This window comes from Copidosoma floridanum, unplaced genomic scaffold, assembly GCF_036245765.1.
Source record: "Copidosoma floridanum isolate Cflo_tuat_1 unplaced genomic scaffold, Cflo_Japanese_pri ptg000013l, whole genome shotgun sequence".
In the NCBI taxonomy this organism is placed as follows: Eukaryota; Metazoa; Arthropoda; class Insecta; order Hymenoptera; family Encyrtidae; genus Copidosoma; species Copidosoma floridanum.
In genome coordinates this window covers 1,769,343-1,789,009 of record NW_028321890.1, presented here as the reverse complement: position 1 = coordinate 1,789,009, position 19,667 = coordinate 1,769,343, and the positions used below count along the sequence as shown (strand labels likewise).

The window sequence follows — 19,667 nt, the reverse complement described above, 5'->3', positions numbered from 1 at the left end:
GCCAGTGTGCCTACGAGGAGAGGAGTGGAAATGTTGACTATATAGCTATATATCTGAGCGCACAGCCAAAGCAAGCGACGACATGAGTTTTTCTCTTTTGACTGCAACCGAGTATATGCTATATATATTTAACTGACTCTTACTCTCTCGCTCTTGCTTGAATGATATCTATCAATCTTACATTCGATTAAATCAAATCGTGTAAAACTAAATGCTCATATAATTATATGCACAGAATTTGATATCAAAACATTTTTTTTTTTCCGTACGTTAATACTTGATTTGAAATATAGTATTATTTTGAAAAAATGATCAGCTTAATTTTTTTAAAGATAACAGTTCAGCTATAACCACTGGTTAATTGTTTTTTCCTCATCATAATTGTTATGAACTGTAGGACAAGCCCCGGAGGTTATCGATGAACATATGTGATTTTATGATCTCCTACCCCTCGAAGTCTCGATAGCTAAGGTAGTAAGGGCTTATGCCACTACTGTTCTCGTTTTGCTATCTGAGGATCGATTTCAACTGTCGGCAAATTTTTTTTTTTAACGTGATTCATCATTCTAGTTTATTTTCTTTTTATTTATGTTTTATTTATGTTTTATAAATAATATTAACAAACCTTTTTTTCCCTATACATCGAAATACATTTTTTTAATTTAAGAGCGGGTCGCCCCGATCAGTGGAAAAAAGTTGTCTCACGCCGTAGCATTGGCGTTAGCAATCTCTCTACTCATCTCTGGCAGGAGCAACGAAAGAAAAAAAGCTAAAGGATTATGCGTAGAGGGGGCTCCCAAACACGCACGGAAAGACTTGTATTACGCTTCATGCGTGAGTGCGAGTGTCCCCGCCCTCCCATCAGTCCGTTCCTACCGCAAGTAAAAAGGCTACACTGAAAAAAATTTGGTCTGCTCTGGAGGTACCTCAGTTTGATGAAACGCATTTACGCTTACGCGTGGCTCACTAGTGGCGCCACAGGTGGTGCATAGTAGACACTACGCAATTGAGTGATTGAAAGTAGAACCACCGTGGGATGTGCCCGCGGCCCGCACCCTTACGCTCTTTATGTGACCGCCGCCTTACGCTCTCCATGTGACCGCAGCCTTACCTACTTCTAGTTTGAAGGGTTTCTGAAGGGGTTCTAGAATTTTCAATTTTCAACGAGTACGAATTAAAAAATATCGGTGTTAGATCAAAAGAGATAAAACAATGGAGAAACCAGCACCAACAACAGAAAATACCTCTGGACAAATTATGTACATCAACAAGAAAACGATTAATAAAATATGTTCAGGACAAGTAAGTATCCTTATTTACGTGAACAACATTAAGCTTCAAATTATTGAAAAACATTGAAAAACTTTCATTAATTCTATAGGTCATTTTTGACCTTGCTACAGCAGTAAAGGAGCTAGTAGAGAATAGTTTAGATAGTTGTGCCACTATTGTAGAAATCAAATTAGTTGATTATGGCAGAACTTCTATCACAGTAGCTGATAATGGATGTGGAGTGTTGGAAAGAGATTTCGACGGGCTTGGTAGGTAACCATTATTTCTACCTCAATAGGGTAATTCACTATAAATTTGTTGATTGATTATTTTTTTAGGCTTAAAACATCATACTTCCAAACTGAAAGATTTTTCAGACTTAGAAGAAGTAGAGACATTCGGTTTTCGTGGAGAGGCTTTAAGCTCATTATGCGCCCTCTCAGATCTTCACATTATTACTAAGCATACCACAGCATTGCATGCGTTCGACATACATTTCGATAAAAATGGCAAAATAAAAAAAAAAATCGTTAGTGCACGACACCAAGGCACAACGGTGTACATCAAAGAAATTTTCAAAAATTTACCTGTGCGCTTAAAAGAGTTCCAAAAAAATATTAAAAAAGAATTTAAAAAAATGATTCATGTCCTTCATAACTACTGTTTAGTATCCACAGGAGTAAAAATAATTTGTACAAATGCCTTGGGCAATAAATCTTCTAATATCGTATTTTCAACCAATGGCTCAGTCACTGTGCTAGACAACATATCTGCAATTTTTGGGAGAAAAATACGAGATAATTTACTCGAAGTTGAATTGCTTCCATCTGATGAGAACATTCTTGAAGAGTACAGCTTAGCGATTGATGAACCTTTAAATTTCAGATGGAAGTGTTTTGTGAGCACCTGTATCCATACATTGGGATGTTCTTCTCCAGATAAACAATTTTTTTATGTTAATAATAGACCTTGTGATCTTTCAAAAGTAAGCAAATTGATAAACTTTATCTTCCATAATTACAACAATAAACAATACCCGTTTGTCTACTTGAATATCCTGATAGAAAAAAACTGTGCAGATGTTAATGTAACACCTGACAAAAGAACTATTTTACTAACTAATGAAAAATTAATTTTTGCTGCTATAAAATCTAATTTTAACAAATTATGGAATAGTTGTCAGGGAGTATTCACTGAAAAAACCCTACCAGAACTGAGATCACAAAGTCTCAAAAGAGACTTCCCATCATCTCCAGAGGATGGCCCCCCTTTAAAAAAACTTACTTTTCAACGTTTAAATGAGATCACTGATGTGACAAAAAACATAAGTTCGAGCATTGCCATTGAAGATATTAAAACCAAATTGTTAAAACTTAAATTTAAAAAAGAAGGTAAAGATTCCAGTTCAATCGAGCTTAGCAACCAACAAGTTCAAGGCAGAAGTAACGAATCTAAAAATAAAAAGAACTTTATTTCTGTAATAGAAAAAAATAAAGAATCACTTCATGAGAAAATTTTAACTCATAAAATACCAAAAGAAACTTTTGACAATGAAGCAGAATTGTGTACTAAGTTTCCCATTGTGAACATGACTGTAACTTTAAGCAGCATCAAGGACAAACTACGTAAAATAAAAGAAATTAGAAAATCTGAGATAAAAGCTAAAAATACTCTTCACTTTGAGACTCGATTGAATTCAAATACCATTGATATAGAAAGAGAATTCAAAGACAAATTAACAAGTGAATCTTTTGATCAAGTATTTTAATTTTTATTTATGATACTTTCCAGTTTCTATGAAATAATACTGATTTTTCGATTGTTTTTAGATGGAAATTATAGGCCAGTTCAATTTGGGATTTATTTTAGCAAAGCTTGAAAATAATTTATTTATAGTAGATCAGCATGCAAGTGATGAAAAATACCGTTTTGAAAAGCTTCTAAGCGATACAAAATTAAAAACTCAAAAACTGATTGTACCAAAACCTTTAAATCTTGCGGTTATAAAAGAGTCTGTTCTTATGGATAATTTAAACATATTTCAAGACAATGGCTTCACATTTGAGATAAATAATAATGGTAATAAAAACAGTTGGTATTTGTTTCATAATAGCTTAAATAAGTATTTTGTTATTTATAAACTACTTATCTGAATTTATAGAAGACATTGGTAGAAAAGTCAGTCTTAAAGGCATGCCTGTAAGTTTTAACTGGCAGTTTAGTCGAGAAGACATAGAAGAACTCATCTTTCTAATACAAGAAGGAGGAGAGGATGGCACGAATTCAAATGTCATTCCTCGACCATCCAGAATTCGACAGATGCTTGCATCAAGGGCGTGTCGTAGTGCAGTTATGATTGGAAGAACGTTGAATCGCATGAAAATGCGTCAAATAGTAAAGCAAATGGGTGACATGACTAACCCCTGGACTTGTCCTCATGGAAGACCAACGCTTCGACATTTGTGTACATTTACTCCTTTTATAAATTCAAAATAAAAGAAGTTAGTTAAACACTTCTATTAAAAAAACAATTTATTTAAAATGTTACAGACAAAAAAAAGATTTACTATTCAAATTATAAAACTATTACAAGACCAAATCTCTTCAATCATAAGCTCCATTATTGCATTATAAAATATTTGAATGGCTCTGGCTTACTATAGGTATACACAATATTTGTGGAGGATAGGCCTTTTGAAAATAGCCTGGGGACAAAAAAAAAAGATTTAATCTGTTTTCCAATTGTTCATTTTCCCGGGACTATTAGGGAAAAAACAATGTTGTCCATATCAAAAATCGTCTTCATTCATTTATTTAGCAATTTCATAATTTGCATTGCAACCATAGAGATACAAGGATGGTGTTACGTTGGAAAGATATTGGTACGGAGGTGCTTCGCGATAATGATCAAGTAGCGCGTGTGCTTGGTCTCTAAGGCGCGTCGTGTAACCCTAATTCCCAAATCCGCGAATGCCCAACTGCTCGACTCCTTGACTCTCTGACTGGTTGACTGCCCGAGTGCCGCCTAAGTGTCCGAATATCGCCTGAGTGCCGCGATTTAAGGCTCGTTGGGCATTATCAGAGATGAGTAAAGAGATTGCTAACGCCAATGCTACGGCGTGAGACAACTTTTTTCCACTGATCGGGGCGACCCGCCGCGGCCAGCCGTCGAACCAAGGCGCACATTTTTCGAGCGTGCGAGACTCGTATCGAAGAGCGTGCGCCTACAAGAAGAAAAGTTGATTCGCGTGGAAATGAGCATATAAGCGCACATTTTGGCGACACGTAGAAGGGGTATACCGAATGTGTGCCTACGAGGAGAGGAGTGTAAATGTTGACTATAGCTTTATATCTGAGCGCACAGCCAAAGCAAGCGACGACAAGAGTTTTTCTCTTTTGACTGCAACCGAGTATATGCTATATATATTTAACTGACTCTTGCTCTCTCGCTCTTGCTTGAATGTTATCTATCAATCTTACATTCGATTAAATCGTGAAACTAAATGCTCATAATTATATGCACAGAATTTGATATCAAAACATTTTTTTTTTTTCCGTACGTTAATACTTAATTTGAAATCTAGTATTATTTGGAAAAAATGTTCAGCTAATTTTTTTAAGGATAACAGTTCAGCTATAACCACTGGCTAATTATTTTTCCTCATCATAATTGTAATGAACTGTAGGACAAGCCCCGGAGGTTATCGATGAACATATGTGACTTTAAGATCTCCTTCCCTCGAAGTTTCGATAGCTAAGGTAGTAAGGGCTTATGCCACTACTGTTCCTGTTTTGCTGTCTGAGGATCGATTCCAACTGTCGGCAAATTTTTTTTTTTAACGTGATCCATCATTCTATTTTATTTTATTTTTATTTATGTTTTATTAACATTTATAAATAATATTGACAAACCTTTTTTTCCCTATACATCTAAATACATTTTTTTAATACTAATTATATTAAATAATTTCATAAGCTGATACTTATCGTTAGCATGGCCATTTCGGAATTTCATAATAATAAAATAATTTCTTAGGATATGAGTATAATTCTTACATTTATAACTCCCAAGAAATTATTAACATCTAAATTAAGAGAGAGAAAATCCAGTAAGCGTCTCAGGTTGTGTTGGAATGGGTGCTTGTGCCATTTAAATTATTAGAAATAAATTAAGGGACCAGTAATTGTCCCGGGATGAGTGGGCTCAAGCGCTTGTGCTATTTTTATTAATATAAATAAATAAAGTAGGCGTCTCGGGTTGTGTCGGGATTGGCGCTTGTTTTATTTTAATTATCATAAATAAATAATGCGACCAGTAAGCGTCCCGGGTTGAGTGGGCATTGGCACTTGTCTTATTACTTTATTTATTTTAAGTAAATAAAGATACTAGTAAGCGCACCGGGTTGCTTGGGGATTGGCGCTTGTGCTATTTTAATTATTATAAATAAATAAAGGGACCAGTAGGTGTCTCGGGTTGTGTCGGGATGGCGCTTGTGCTATTTTATTTATTATAAATGATTAAAGGGACCTGTAAGCGTCCTGGGTTGAGTGGGGATCTTTGCTTGTCTCATCATCATATTTATTACAAATAATTTAAGTGACCAGTAAGTGCTTCGGGTTGTGTGGGGATTAGCGCTTGTTTTGTTTTAATTATCATAAATAAATAATGCGACCAGTAAGCGTCCCGGGTTGAGTGGGCATTGGCACTTGTCTTATTACTTCATTTATTTTAAGTAAACAAAGACACTAGTAAGCGCACCGGGTTACTTGGGGATTAGTGCTTGTGCAATTTCAATTATTATAAATAAATAAAGGGACCGGTAAGTGTTCTGGTTTGCTCGGGGATTGGTGCTAAGTTATTTCTCGCATGTTTGCTAGTCACATTTGGGAGCACGGGTAAGAACACCCATGAAATGCCTCCTCCTTCTATTCGTTTCTCTAACGTTCTTTATAATGGTATGTTAGTGAGAGTAACTTTTATGTTACTGACCGTAATTTTTACTGCGTAAATTTTTTAACTCAACGCTGGACGTTAATTTTTGCGAAAGTAGATTATTATAGAAGGCTTAATTTTAAATTAAAAAAAGATTAATTTTTTGTACAAGAAAATTTGAAAGGGTACGGTATAGATCTTATTACAATCAGTTTTTGTATTTAATTTTTTATTCAAGCATGTTTTGTAACTATTTGATTACACTATGTTTATAACTATATTATGATCATAAACTCAATTAAATTCAAATGTTGACCGCAGACCGTGTTTTGCCGCATGCATAACGCAAACGATCAGTTGATTGGGAGTTCCGAGCTGCCACTATAGCTGTTACACCATGGAAACGTACGATGTGCAAGGCATATCATACTGACTCTCCCTAGTAACAACGAGGCTTCTTCATCAAGAAGGCATCGACAGGTGGGGAACAAGCTAGTATAATGCCAGAGATAAGTAGAGAGATTGCTAACGCCAATGTTACGGCGTGAGACAACTTTTTTCCACTGATCGGGGCGACTCGCCGCGGCCAGCCGTCGAACCAAGGCGCACATTCTTCGAGAGTGCGAGACTCGTATCGAAGAGCGTGCGCCTACAGGAAGAGAAGTTGATTCGCGTGGAAATGAGCATATAAGCGCACATTTTGGCGACACGTAGAAGGGGTATACCGAATGTTTGCCTACGAGGAGTGGAGTGGAAATGTTGACTATAGCTTTATATCTGAGCGCACAGCCAAAGCAAGCGACGACAAGAGTTCTTCTCTTTTGACTGCAACCGAGTATATGCTATATATATTTAACTGACTCTTGCTCTCTCGCTCTTGTTTGCATGTTATCTATCAATCTTACATTCGATTAAATCGTGAAACTAAATGCTCATAATTATATGCACAGAATTTGATATCAAAACATTTTTTTTTTTTCCGTACGTTAATACTTAATTTGAAATCTAGTATTATTTGGAAAAAATGTTCAGCTAATTTTTTTAAGGATAACAGTTCAGCTATAACCACTGGCTAATTATTTTTCCTCATCATAATTGTAATGAACTGTAGGACAAGCCCCGGAGGTTATCGATGAACATATGTGACTTTAAGATCTCCTTCCCTCGAAGTTTCGATAGCTAAGGTAGTAAGGGCTTATGCCACTACTGTTCCTGTTTTGCTGTCTGAGGATCGATTCCAACTGTCGGCAAATTTTTTTTTTTAACGTGATCCATCATTCTATTTTATTTTATTTTTATTTATGTTTTATTAAAATTTATAAATAATATTGACAAACCTTTTTTTCCCTATACATCTAAATACATTTTTTTAATACTAATTATATTAAATAATTTCATAAGCTGATACTTATCGTTAGCATGGCCATTTCGGAATTTCATAATAATAAAATAATTTCTTAGGATATGAGTATAATTCATACATTTAAAACTCCCAAGAAATTATTAACATCTAAAGTAAGAGAGAAAAAATCTAAGTTCTACATAATTTTCATTAATTTTTAGTTTTTTTTTCTAAAAAATGATGAAGCTGTTCTGATCGATATTTTTATCTATCTATACAATAACAATAATCTTCGAAAGCACAAGAAAACTTACATTAAACTCCCTAAACATTTATTTTCCGTCTTTTGTTGTAAAAAAATGTTAGGTATAGCAGCTATACTTATTGTGTTGATTAAATATGTAATTTCAATGTCAATTACATAATGTTGGTTCTAGACCAAAGTTTTAATTAGTGTATGTAAATATCAAAACTTAATACCTTTGAAAATTATGCAACAAAAATCTGAACAGTAATGAAAAACAGATCTTATATATCAAGTTAACTGTTACGTTACTTAAAATTTTTACCTGGTAGTTACAACCACTTGTCACTTACATTACGAATTTCAAAAAAGTAAAAGTTTAAAGCTTGAACATAATTTACGATAATTTATAAGATCTGTTTTTTATTACTGTTCAGATTTTTGTTGCATAATTTTCAAAGGTATTAAGTTTTGATATTTACATACGCTAATTAAAACTTTGGTCTAGAAGCAACATTATGTAATTGACATTGAAATTACATATTTAATCAACACAAAAAGTATAGCTGCTATATCTAAAATTTTTTAACAACAAAAGACGGAAAATAAATGTTAAGGGAGTTTCATGTAAGTTTTCTTGTGCTTTCGAAGATTATGGTTATTGTATAGATAGATAAAAATATTGATCAGAACAGCTTCATCATTTTTTGGAAAAAAAAACTAAAAATTAATGAAAATTATGTAGGACTTAGATTTTTTCTCTCTTACTTAAGATGTTAATAATTTCTTGGGAGTTTTAAATGTATGAATTATACTCATATCCTAAGAAATTATTTTGTTATTATAAAATTCCGAAATGGCCATGCTAACGATAAGTATCAGCTTATGAAATTATTTAATATAATTAGTATTAAAAAAATGTATTTAGATGTATAGAGAAAAAAGGGTTTGTCAATATTATTTATAAATTTTAATAAAACATAAATAAAAATAAAATAAAATAAAATGATGGATCACGTTAAAAAAAAAAATTTGCCGACAGTTGGAATCGATCCTCAGACAGCAAAACAGGAACAGTAGTGGCATAAGCCCTTACTACCTTAGCTATCGAAACTTCGAGGGAAGGAGATCTTAAAGTCACATATGTTCATCGATAACCTCCGGGGCTTGTCCTACAGTTCATTACAATTATGATGAGGAAAAATAATTAGCCAGTGATTATAGCTGAACTGTAATCCTTAAAAAAATTAGCCGAACATTTTTTCAAAATAACACTAGATTTCAAATTAAGTATTAACGTACGAAAAAAAAAAAAAATGTTTTGATATCAAATTCTGTGCATATAATTATGAGCATTTAGTTTCACGATTTAATCGAATGTAAGATTGATAGATAACATTCAAGCAAGAGCGAGAGAGCAAGAGTCAGTTAAATATATATAGCATATACTCGGTTGCAGTCAAAAGAGAAAAACTCTTGTCGTCGCTTGCTTTGGCTGTGCGCTCAGATATAAAGCTATAGTCAACATTTCCACTTCTCTCCTCGTAGGCACACATTCGGTATACCCCTTCTACGTGTCGCCAAAATGTGCGCTTATATGCTCATTTCCACGCGAATCAACTTCTCTTCTTGTAGGCGCACGCTCTTCGATACGAGTCTCGCACTCTCGAAAAATGTGCGCCTTGGTTCGACGGCTGGCCGCGGCGGGTCGCCCCGATCAGTGGAAAAAAGTTGTCTCACGCCGTAACATTGGCGTTAGCAATCTCTCTACTCATCTCTGGCATTATACTAGCTTGTTCCCCACCTGTCGATGCCTTCTTGATGAAGAAGCCTCGTTGTTACTAGGGAGAGTCAGTATGATATGCCTTGCACATCGTACGTTACCATGGTGTAACAGCTATAGTGGCAGCTCGGAACTCCCAATCAACTGATCGGTTGCGTTGTGCATGCGGCAAAACACGGGCTGCGGTCAACATTTGAATTTAATTGAGTTTATGATCATAATGTAGTTATAAACATAGTGTAATCAAATAGTTACAAAACATGCTTGAATAAAAAATTTGATACAAAAACTGATTGTAATAAGATCCATACCGTACCCTTTCAAATTTTCTTGTACAAACAATTAATCTTTTTTTAATTTAAAATTAAGCCTTTTATAATAATCTACTATCGCAAAAATTAACGTCCAGCGTTGAGTTAAAAAAGTTCCCGCGGTAAAAATTACGGTCAGTAACATAAAAGTTACTCTCACTAACATACCATTATAAAGAGCGTTAGAGAAACGAATAGAAGGAGAAGGCATTCCGTGGGTGTTCTTACCCATGCTCCCAAATGTGACTAGCAAACATGCGAGAAATAACTTAGCGCCAATCCCCGAGCAAACCAGAACACTTACCGGTCCCTTTATTTATTTATAATAATTGAAATTGCACAAGCACTAATCCCCAAGCAACCCGGTGCGCTTACTAGTGTCTTTATTTACTTAAAATAAATGAAGTAATAAGACAAGTGCCAATACCCACTCAACCCGGGACGCTTACTGGTCGCATTATTTATTTATGATAATTAAAACAAAACAAGCGCTAATCCCCACACAACCCGAAGCACTTACTGGTCACTTAAATTATTTGTAATAAATATGATGATGAGACAAGCAAAGATCCCCACTCAACCCAGGACGCTTACAGGTCCCTTTATTTATTTATAATGAATAAAATAGCACAAGCGCCATCCCGACACAACCCAAGACACCTACTGGTCCCTTTATTTATTTATAATAATTAAAATAGCACAAGCGCCAATCCCCAAGCAACCCGGTGCGCTTACTAGTATCTTTATTTACTTAAAATAAATAAAGTAATAAGACAAGTGCCAATGCCCACTCAACCTGGGACGCTTACTGGTCGCATTATTTATTTATGATAATTAAATTAAAACAAGCGCCAATCCCGACACAACCCGAGACACCAACTTTATTTATTTATATTAATTAAAATAGCACAAGCGCTTGAGCCCACTCATCCCGGGACAATTACTGGTCCCTTAATTTATTTCTAATAATTTAAATGGCACAAGCGCCCATTCCAACACAACCTGAGACGCTTACTGGTCCCTTTATTATATTTATAATAAATAAAATAACATAAGCGCCAATCACCACACAACCCGGTGTGCTCAATGGTACCTATATTTATTTAAAATAAATATACAGATAAGACAAGCGCCAATACCTACACAACTCGGTACTCTTACTGGTCCGTTTATTTATTTAAAGTAAATATAATGACATATGACTTCCTTTTCTTTGAGTATAACCACGGTTAATTGGTGGTGGTAACAATCGGCTTAAGAATATTACCTGTACTGAGGAAGCTCTAAGATTAGGAACCAACACACAATTAATGTTAGTGTTAATATGGCGGAGTGCGGGTTCGTTGCCCTGTGTAAAGGAAAAAGTTGCTCAGATAACCGATTATGTACAATATTAAAAAATAATTATGATCAAGTTTTAAAATTTATCTGTTAAATAATGAATTAATTCTTGCACAATATACAGCAATTGTTTTTTGATTATTACTTTATTGAATTCTCATCGTTCCCTGAATATTCTCTTAAGTTAATTAATTTAATGTCTTTTTTAACTTATTTAATATCTTTCTGAATTTAATATCTTTTTTAATTTATTCCTGTTATTTTTTGGGTGCAGATGTTATTCTTATTTCATATAAACAATTTCATAAATATCTTAACAGCTATTATTGTAGTTTTTCTCTTAGACTATATAAAAGGAACTCGCAATCATACGTGGAGGGGAAGGTATGCTTAAGTAAGTACAATCAATTTATTTTTAAGTATCATATATTTAATCAATCATATGATTCTAAGGAAATTTTTTCTTCAATTTTCACATGTATTAATTATATTTGAGTAATGGCGGTTATTTACGTTGATAATAAAGAAAGAAAACATATGATATCCTTGGTAATTTAGAATTTACTTAAAACTTATCCGCCTTTGTTTAATAGGAAATGTTACATAAATGACGATTTGAATTTTTCCTCCTTAAGATCTCCGCTTAAACAGGTTAGGTTAGACTAGCACGAATTTTTAGTAAAACCACGGAAGGTTAATGTTAGGTGACTACCTATCCTACCAAGTCACGTAGAGTAAGGTCGTTCTCAGGGCCCTTGGGTGTCTCAAGCACTGCTCAAGTCATCGACCCAGGAACTTCGCCTATGGACGTGATCGCTCACCCTAGTTCCTTGACTACTTGGGGATGCGTCGTCTCTACGCTTTAGGCGGTCAAACACCGAAAGTTCAAGTAGGAACCGGTTAGTCAAAAAGTTACCTATAGGTGGTGTGCTAACTTACTTTTCAGCTCTTGGCCTTCGTACTCAGTCTCCTTCTTTCACCTTGTGCTCGTCGCGGTAATGTACTGGTGCACGAGAGAGTACCAGGTATGGGTGACCGCAAATCTCCGCGTCCCAGGTTCGCTGGAAAAAAACTGCCTGTGCTCTGTGCACTAGTGCCTTTCATACTAATGTTGCTTTCATTTAAGTAGCAGGTTTTTTCCTCTTTAGGTGAAAGCGCTCTGGGGTTTTCTTGACTTACTATACGCACATTTTCAGCACACGGCGTTGAAATTTGAATTTTTTAATAGAAATTTTTTATAAAATGGAATATATATGTATGTATTGAAAAATGTTAACCCTTGAATTGTCAATAACACGGATTTTTTATGACAAGAAAATATAATGTATAAAAAAATATAAATGTAAATGGAAAGCGTGTATTAAAATTACTAGGTGATTTAAGTGCCCCTTGCAGACAAGACGAGCGCCAATTCCCACATCGGTGAGCTTACTAGTCTTTTTATTTATTTAAAATGAATAAAATAACACAAGCACTAACCACCACACAACCCGGTGCGCATAATGGTCCCTTTATTTATTTATAATGAATATAATGATAAGACAAGCACCAACCACCACACAACCCGCTGTGCTTACTGGTCCTTTTATTTATTTATAATAAATATATTGATAAGACAAGCGCCAATCCCAACACAACTAGGTGCCTTTACTGGTCCCTTTAATTATTTAAAATAAATATAATGATGAGAAAATCGCCAATTACCACACAACTCGGTGCACTAACTGGTCCCTTTATTTATTTAAAATGAACAAAATAACACAAGCACCAACTACCACACAACCAGGTTTGCTTACTGGTCCCTTTATTTATTTATAATGAATATGATGATAAGACAAGCGCCAATCAACACACAACCCAGTGTGCTTAATTGTTCTATTATTTATTTAAGAAAAATATAATAATAAGACAAGCGCCAATTCTAACACAACTTGGTGCGCTTACTATCCTTTTTTATGTCATTAAAATAAATATAAGGATAAGACGAGCGCCAATTCTTACATAACTCGGTGCGCTGACTGTTCTCTTTATTTATTTTAAATAAATATCAAGATAAGACAAGCACTAATTTCCACATAACTCGGTGTGCTTACTGGTCTCTGTATTTAGTTAAAATAAATAACATGATAAGACAAGCGTCAATCCCCACACAACTCAGTGCCCTAACTGGATTTTTTATTTATTTTAAATAAATAGAATAACACAAGCACCAACCACCACATAACCTGCTGTGCTTACTGGTCCCTTTATTTATTTATAATAAATAAATTGATAAGACAAGCGCCAATCCCAACACAACTAGGTGCCTTTACTGGTCCCTTTAATTATTTAAAATAAATATAATGATGAGACAATCGCTAATTCCCACACAATTCGAAACGCTTACTGGTCCTTTTATTTAATTATAATAATTAAAATGGTGAAACCGCCAATTTCCGCATAACCCAAAACACTTACTAGTCTTTTTATTCATTTATAGTAATTTAAATAGCACAAGGGCCCATTTCAACACAACCTGAGACGCTTACTGGTCCCCTTATTTATTTATAATAAATAAAAAAATACAAGTGCCAATCACCACACAACCCGCTGCGCTTACTGGTCCCTCTATTTATTTAAAATAAATATAATGATATACGACTTCCTTTTCTTTGAGTATAACCGCGGTTAATTTGTGGCGGTAACAGTCAGCTTAAGTATATTATCTGTACCGTGGAAACTCTAAGATTAGGAACCAACACACAAATAATGTTAGTGTTAATATGTTAGAGAGCAGCTTTGTTGCCCTGTGTTAAGGAAGAAGTTGCTCGGATTACCGGTTATGTACAATATTTAAAAATAATTACTATCAAGTTTTAAAATTTATCTGTTAAATAATCAATTAATTCCTGCACAATAAACAGCAATTGTTTTTGATTGTTACTTTATTGAATTCTTATCGTTTCCTGAATATTTTCTCAAGTTAATTAATTTAATTTCTTTTTCAACTTATTTAATATCTTTCTGAATCTAATATCTTTTTAAATTCATTCCTGCCTTTTTTGGGGTGCAGATAATATTCTTATTTTATATAAACAATTCTATAAATATCTTAACAGCTATTATTCTAGTTTTTGTCTTAGACTATATAAAAGTAACTCGCAATCATACAATCAATTCATTTTTAATTATCATATATTTAAGGGGGCTCCTACGACTACTGCTGAGGTCAAAGACAAACAAAAAATAAAGTTTTGTTTTTCAATAAACAAATGTGTCTGAAAATCATTATGATATTTTTAATAACGTATGAAGTGGGAAAAATGATATTTATGTGTGAAGTTTAACTTTGTACGAAAAATTAATTATTGTTTTGACCAGTCTAGTGCACAGTACGAGGGTACACCACCAGACCAGACCACCTGCGTTGGTGTAGTATAGCGATGTAACATATAGGTATATGGTATATATATGTCGTGAACAAGTACGTCTGCTACCCACGTGACCTCCTGACTCCCGGACACTATTCATTTATTTCCATCACAAATATCTCGCTAAAATGGTCCCTTATCCACAATTTTTAATACAGCATATTACAGAGGAAAACTTCATCTACAAAGCGTATATATTCAATCTGCTGGGACTTTTAATTTAGGTTTAATATAAACGAAAACAAATTGTTTTTCACGCTGTCCCATAGAAACACGTGCTAATAGCTACAACTTTGAGCTCGGATTTCTCAAAATTTTGACCCATTCGAAATATAATTTAGACCACCATAAATTTAGTAGACTCTTATCTACAAGAATTAATATATCTCTGTTTGGGGACTTTCGTGAAGGAGCCCCCTCTATTAAAAATAACCACGTGGTTTTACCACGTGGTAAACCACATAGTTTTACCACGTGGTTTACCACGTAGTTTTTGTCTCAAAATGCCACATGGTTTTTAAAACCAGGTGGTTTTGTAATACCACGTGGTTTTTTCACTAAGAAGATTAATAGTTTTCACAAATATTACCTTCTTCTTCCTAGTTCTATTAAACGAATTTTTTTCTTGTGTTGTTATATACTATCGTAATAAATACTTTCACAAACAATTTTCTTAGCGATTTCTGTTCCTCTACTGAAAAAAATCACGTAGTTTCACCACGTGGAAAAACCATGTGGTAAGCCACGTGGTTTTATATCGTAAATCACGTGGTTTTATTTCAAATTAACACAGGGTTCTGAAAATCACGTGGTTTTATTACGACTATGTGGTTTTTTAAAAACCATGTGGTATTTTTAGACAAAACCACGTGGTTTATGATATAAAACTACGTAGTTCACCACAAGGTTTTTGTACGTGGTAAAACCACGTGGTTTTTTCTATTTTTGAGAATATCGGATAATACAAACAAACATAGCAAATGAGGTTATCTCTATTTTATATTTAGAAGCTGCAATCAGTTTAGTAATCACAATAAATATTTTTCTTACTACCTCCCCCGAAATTTCGAGTTTCGGTGGCTGTAAATAGGGACGAAAGCCGATATTCCTTCCCTATCGATGCGACATTTACATCGCATAGAGGGGTCGGGAGAAGAGCTCCTTGCTCCTTGCTTTTCTTTGCGTGAGAGAGAGGTAGAGAGAGTGAGCATCAGTGCAAATGTTCATTAGTATTAAGTATTTACCAATGCAGCGTTTATTAATTTTTTTTTAAGCTGTGAGAAAATTTGGAGCACGTGTCGAACTCGAGTGTGGTTATAAATTTGTCGTGCAATACATGTTATTTCTTTCGGTAATGTGTAACGTTGTAAATTTCTAACCTAAATCTGAATATAGAAACAATCATAAGATGATTGTTAAAAAATCTCATCAAAATCTAACCCTTGACTTTTGCAGCAACCAATGCCGAGAGTCGAATAAATAATCATATTAGCGTATAAATGATTAAATACTGTTGATAAGCAAAAATAATATTTATACGATATCACTTAGTACCTCATAAAATTTAAAGGATTTTGAATTAAATTAAATTGTTTTGACCGACTTTTTCGCATTTCGGGCCTGTTAACATCCACTAACCAACAACCCTCGCTTTACTTGGGTCGTAAATGTTATTGGATGATACAGGCTCTTTAATTTTGCCCTAAACATAACCTACCACTACTGAAGCTAATTATTTTCTGATTGTTAATGAACCACAAATTTTCGGCCGAAGCTGCAGGAAAAACAGTATACATTACACGGAACGTCACTTAATAATGCGTTCCAGCGGTTTACCCCTCGGCTTCGCCTCGGGGGGCAACTTCGCCGGCGGAGCAGAGAAGTTGTCCCTTGTAATATAATGTACTATGAATTACATGTTGTGTGTAGTTTAAAAATCTAGTTAATACATGTTAAAGAATGATGTTTCTATATTCCAGAGTATCTTTTTTGGGTTTTTTGTGTCATAACAAATGTAAAAGTACAAAATAATCATACACTTCAGCTTGAGTTATAATTAGTTTAAGTTAATTAAATTTCATATATAAAATTTAAAAATAATATATTACAGCGTCTTACATTATTTTAAGGATAGTTATATAATTAATTATTATGGTACGAAAATCACGTGAATTGTCACGTAAAAAATCTCGTGATTTAAACTGTGATCAATCATACGATGCATAGCATGATATTTTCGAGCAAAAAGGCACGTGATAAATCACGTGATTTTCTTTAAATTAACGTAAGAAAAACATTATATTGTAATAAGTATTACAATTATTAAAATTATGATAATGATTATCATGACTAAGATAAGTACGATTTTACTTGTAAATACAATTATTACCGTTCAAAACCAGGATTTTTAAGATACATGTACGTAATTAAGACTATAATCATCATTAAAATAATTATGTGATAATTATGATTATTCTGTTTTTTTAATTATTGTGATGATAATAATATTTATAATAATAACAAAATAATAGTAGTAATAATAATAATAATTATAATAATTTCTACAGTTTCGACGGTGGTAACAAAAGTTATGATGATGATGAACATGCTCATTCTTTTTATGATTAAAATGAGTATGATAATGATAATAACGATTATGATAATTATTAAATTATGGAGATACTGATTACTATGATTTTTTTATAGTAATAATAGTTATTCTAATGAATGAGATGAATGCAATTGAACGAATCACAATGATAATGATGATTGTGTTTATAATTGAAATAAATGTTATGTCTATTACAATATTTATTAAGACTGAAATGCACACACATACACGTGCGGGCGTACAATGACTATGATAATGTTTATACTTGCAATGATTGTAATTATAATTATAGAAATTACCAATAGTATTATTGTTCTCATCGCCATGATAATCATCACCCGATACTAAAAATCCATATCAATCCATATGGTTTTTTTTATTGGACGTAATTATCGTCATAGTTAACATCAACTTTATCAGAACAATTATTATCGTTATTAATATGACAGTCATTGCATTTGTTTTCTTAATTATTATCATAATCATATCAATAGCCTCAATAATTCATCCTGATCGTAATCACTACCATCTTAATTGTTATTATAGTCATCTTAATTATCATACTCGTTACTGTAATCGTCACGACCATAAACATCACTCAATTTTCATTATTATCATAACAATCCTTATAAAAACTATAACCACTAGTGTAATCATCTCTATCTTCATCATTATCATAATTTTGATAATTGTAATACTTATTACAATATAATATTTTTTATTACGTAAATTTAACGAAAATGACGTGTTTTATCACGTGACTTTTTCATGATGTGTAGCGTGACATTTTGCTCGAAAATATCATGTGATGCATTGTGTGGTTAATGACAGTATAAATCACGTGATTTCTTACGTGACAATTCACGTGATTTTTGTAAGTAGGATATTATACTTTGAAAAAAAGTTTGCCTCATATGCGAACAACGCTAATGCTTAATTATTAACTATTAGAGATGTGTGTACTTAGACGCTGAAGTCATAAGATGCAATAGTAAAACAATGAAAAATTTTAGTCAAAGATGTTTGAAACATTCATGTACGAATCGCTTGAAATTTTTACACTTTTCAAAACTTAGTTTAAAAATAATCACGTCGTATCTTGAAGGGAAAGCAAAATAAACCAAAAAATAGGACTAAAGCTACATTATATAATTGATAGTCAACTGATTTTATAATTTTCACAGAGCTTTTAATTATAAATTATTTATACACTTCTAAACATTTACTTTCGTTATGATTGTTACTGACTATTATATATACATCTTTATTTATACTATACATATTATATATACATAGTTTATCTATAATTAACTGAAGCATGCATCTTCATTGTAGGACACTGTTGTACGTGCTGCGCTTAGCAACAAACTTTTGTTATTTGATCTATGATAAGGTCCACGTACGGTCCCTTAAGTATATAATTAAATGAATAAATAATCTAGAAAAGGTATTGTAAACGTGGTGCTTACAGGAGAACAAAAATATTAAGATGCACCAAATAAAACGTATATTATTGATTTAAATACTTATACTGCAATACGAATTAAAGGTACGCTGTTGAAAAAGTTATTAAATTTACTAAGAATTTTATTAAATTTTATAAACTCTTACGATATATAGGTATACTTAATTTACAGAATTCATAAAAAGTTTAATGATACAATAATACAAATTAATGACATTTTATAAAGTTTTGCCGAAAAATTTTTAACGGAGTACACATCAAGAAAAATATAATAATACTTTTTAAAAAATAATCATAGTACTATAAATTTCGAGCATAAACAGCAAAGAAATGTACGGAAATCGTACCAAATAGCTACATTTTGTTTACAATATATTATATAAGACAATATTATTCTAATCTTTAATAAATGATTAGTATTGAATATAATAATCTCCAAAATTATGATCATTTATACAAAACACTTCTTGTTCTTCGAGCTGTAAAAGATAAATATACAGATATGAACAGATTAAGAATGATTGAACAAATTGTAGCAATCAATTACTATTACAATCACTAAATTATATATTATATAAGAGTAGAGATAAGTGATCTGCTGGGGGTGAGCCGGGAAAATGACGTATACAAAAGTATTTAACATGTTCCACAATAAAACTCTATATGCAGAGCTCCTTTTGATGCATAGGACGAAACGTGTTCAAATCCTTTCCTTTTTTCCTATTATACCCAACCTTGCTGTGTATACTGGGCTAATGCAACTAGGGGTAAGTGTACCTATCTCCATGATCTGCCCTATTACCGTGGATTTTGAAAAACTGATGATTACTTGCTTAAAATAAGAAATGTTTCATACAAAATAATTTTTCAATTTTAATAATCAAAAATGACGTTAATGTCGATGCAATTCGAACACAAATATTTGTGTATATTTTGAGTAAATAATTATTTTCCA

At 33.0% G+C, this 19,667-nt stretch overlaps 1 protein-coding gene across 2 annotated transcripts; it reads left to right on the top strand.

Moving 5' to 3' along the window:
• Positions 1-1,000: 1,000 nt before the first annotated feature.
• Pms2 (mismatch repair endonuclease PMS2) lies at positions 1,001-3,835 on the top strand. Of its 2 annotated transcripts, none has more exons than XM_014359044.2 (5): positions 1,001-1,302; positions 1,382-1,541; positions 1,611-3,031; positions 3,102-3,351; positions 3,434-3,835. In XM_014359044.2, the coding sequence occupies exons 1-5, from the start codon at positions 1,213-1,215 to the stop codon at positions 3,766-3,768; spliced, it is 2,256 nt and encodes a 751-aa protein (XP_014214530.2). In that variant the 5' UTR covers positions 1,001-1,212; the 3' UTR covers positions 3,769-3,835. The 2 variants fall into 2 exon arrangements, with proteins under 2 accessions (XP_014214530.2, XP_089447231.1); XM_089591105.1 differs by having other exon boundaries at positions 1,235-1,302; positions 1,404-1,541.
• The last annotated feature ends 15,832 nt before the right edge of the window (positions 3,836-19,667 follow it).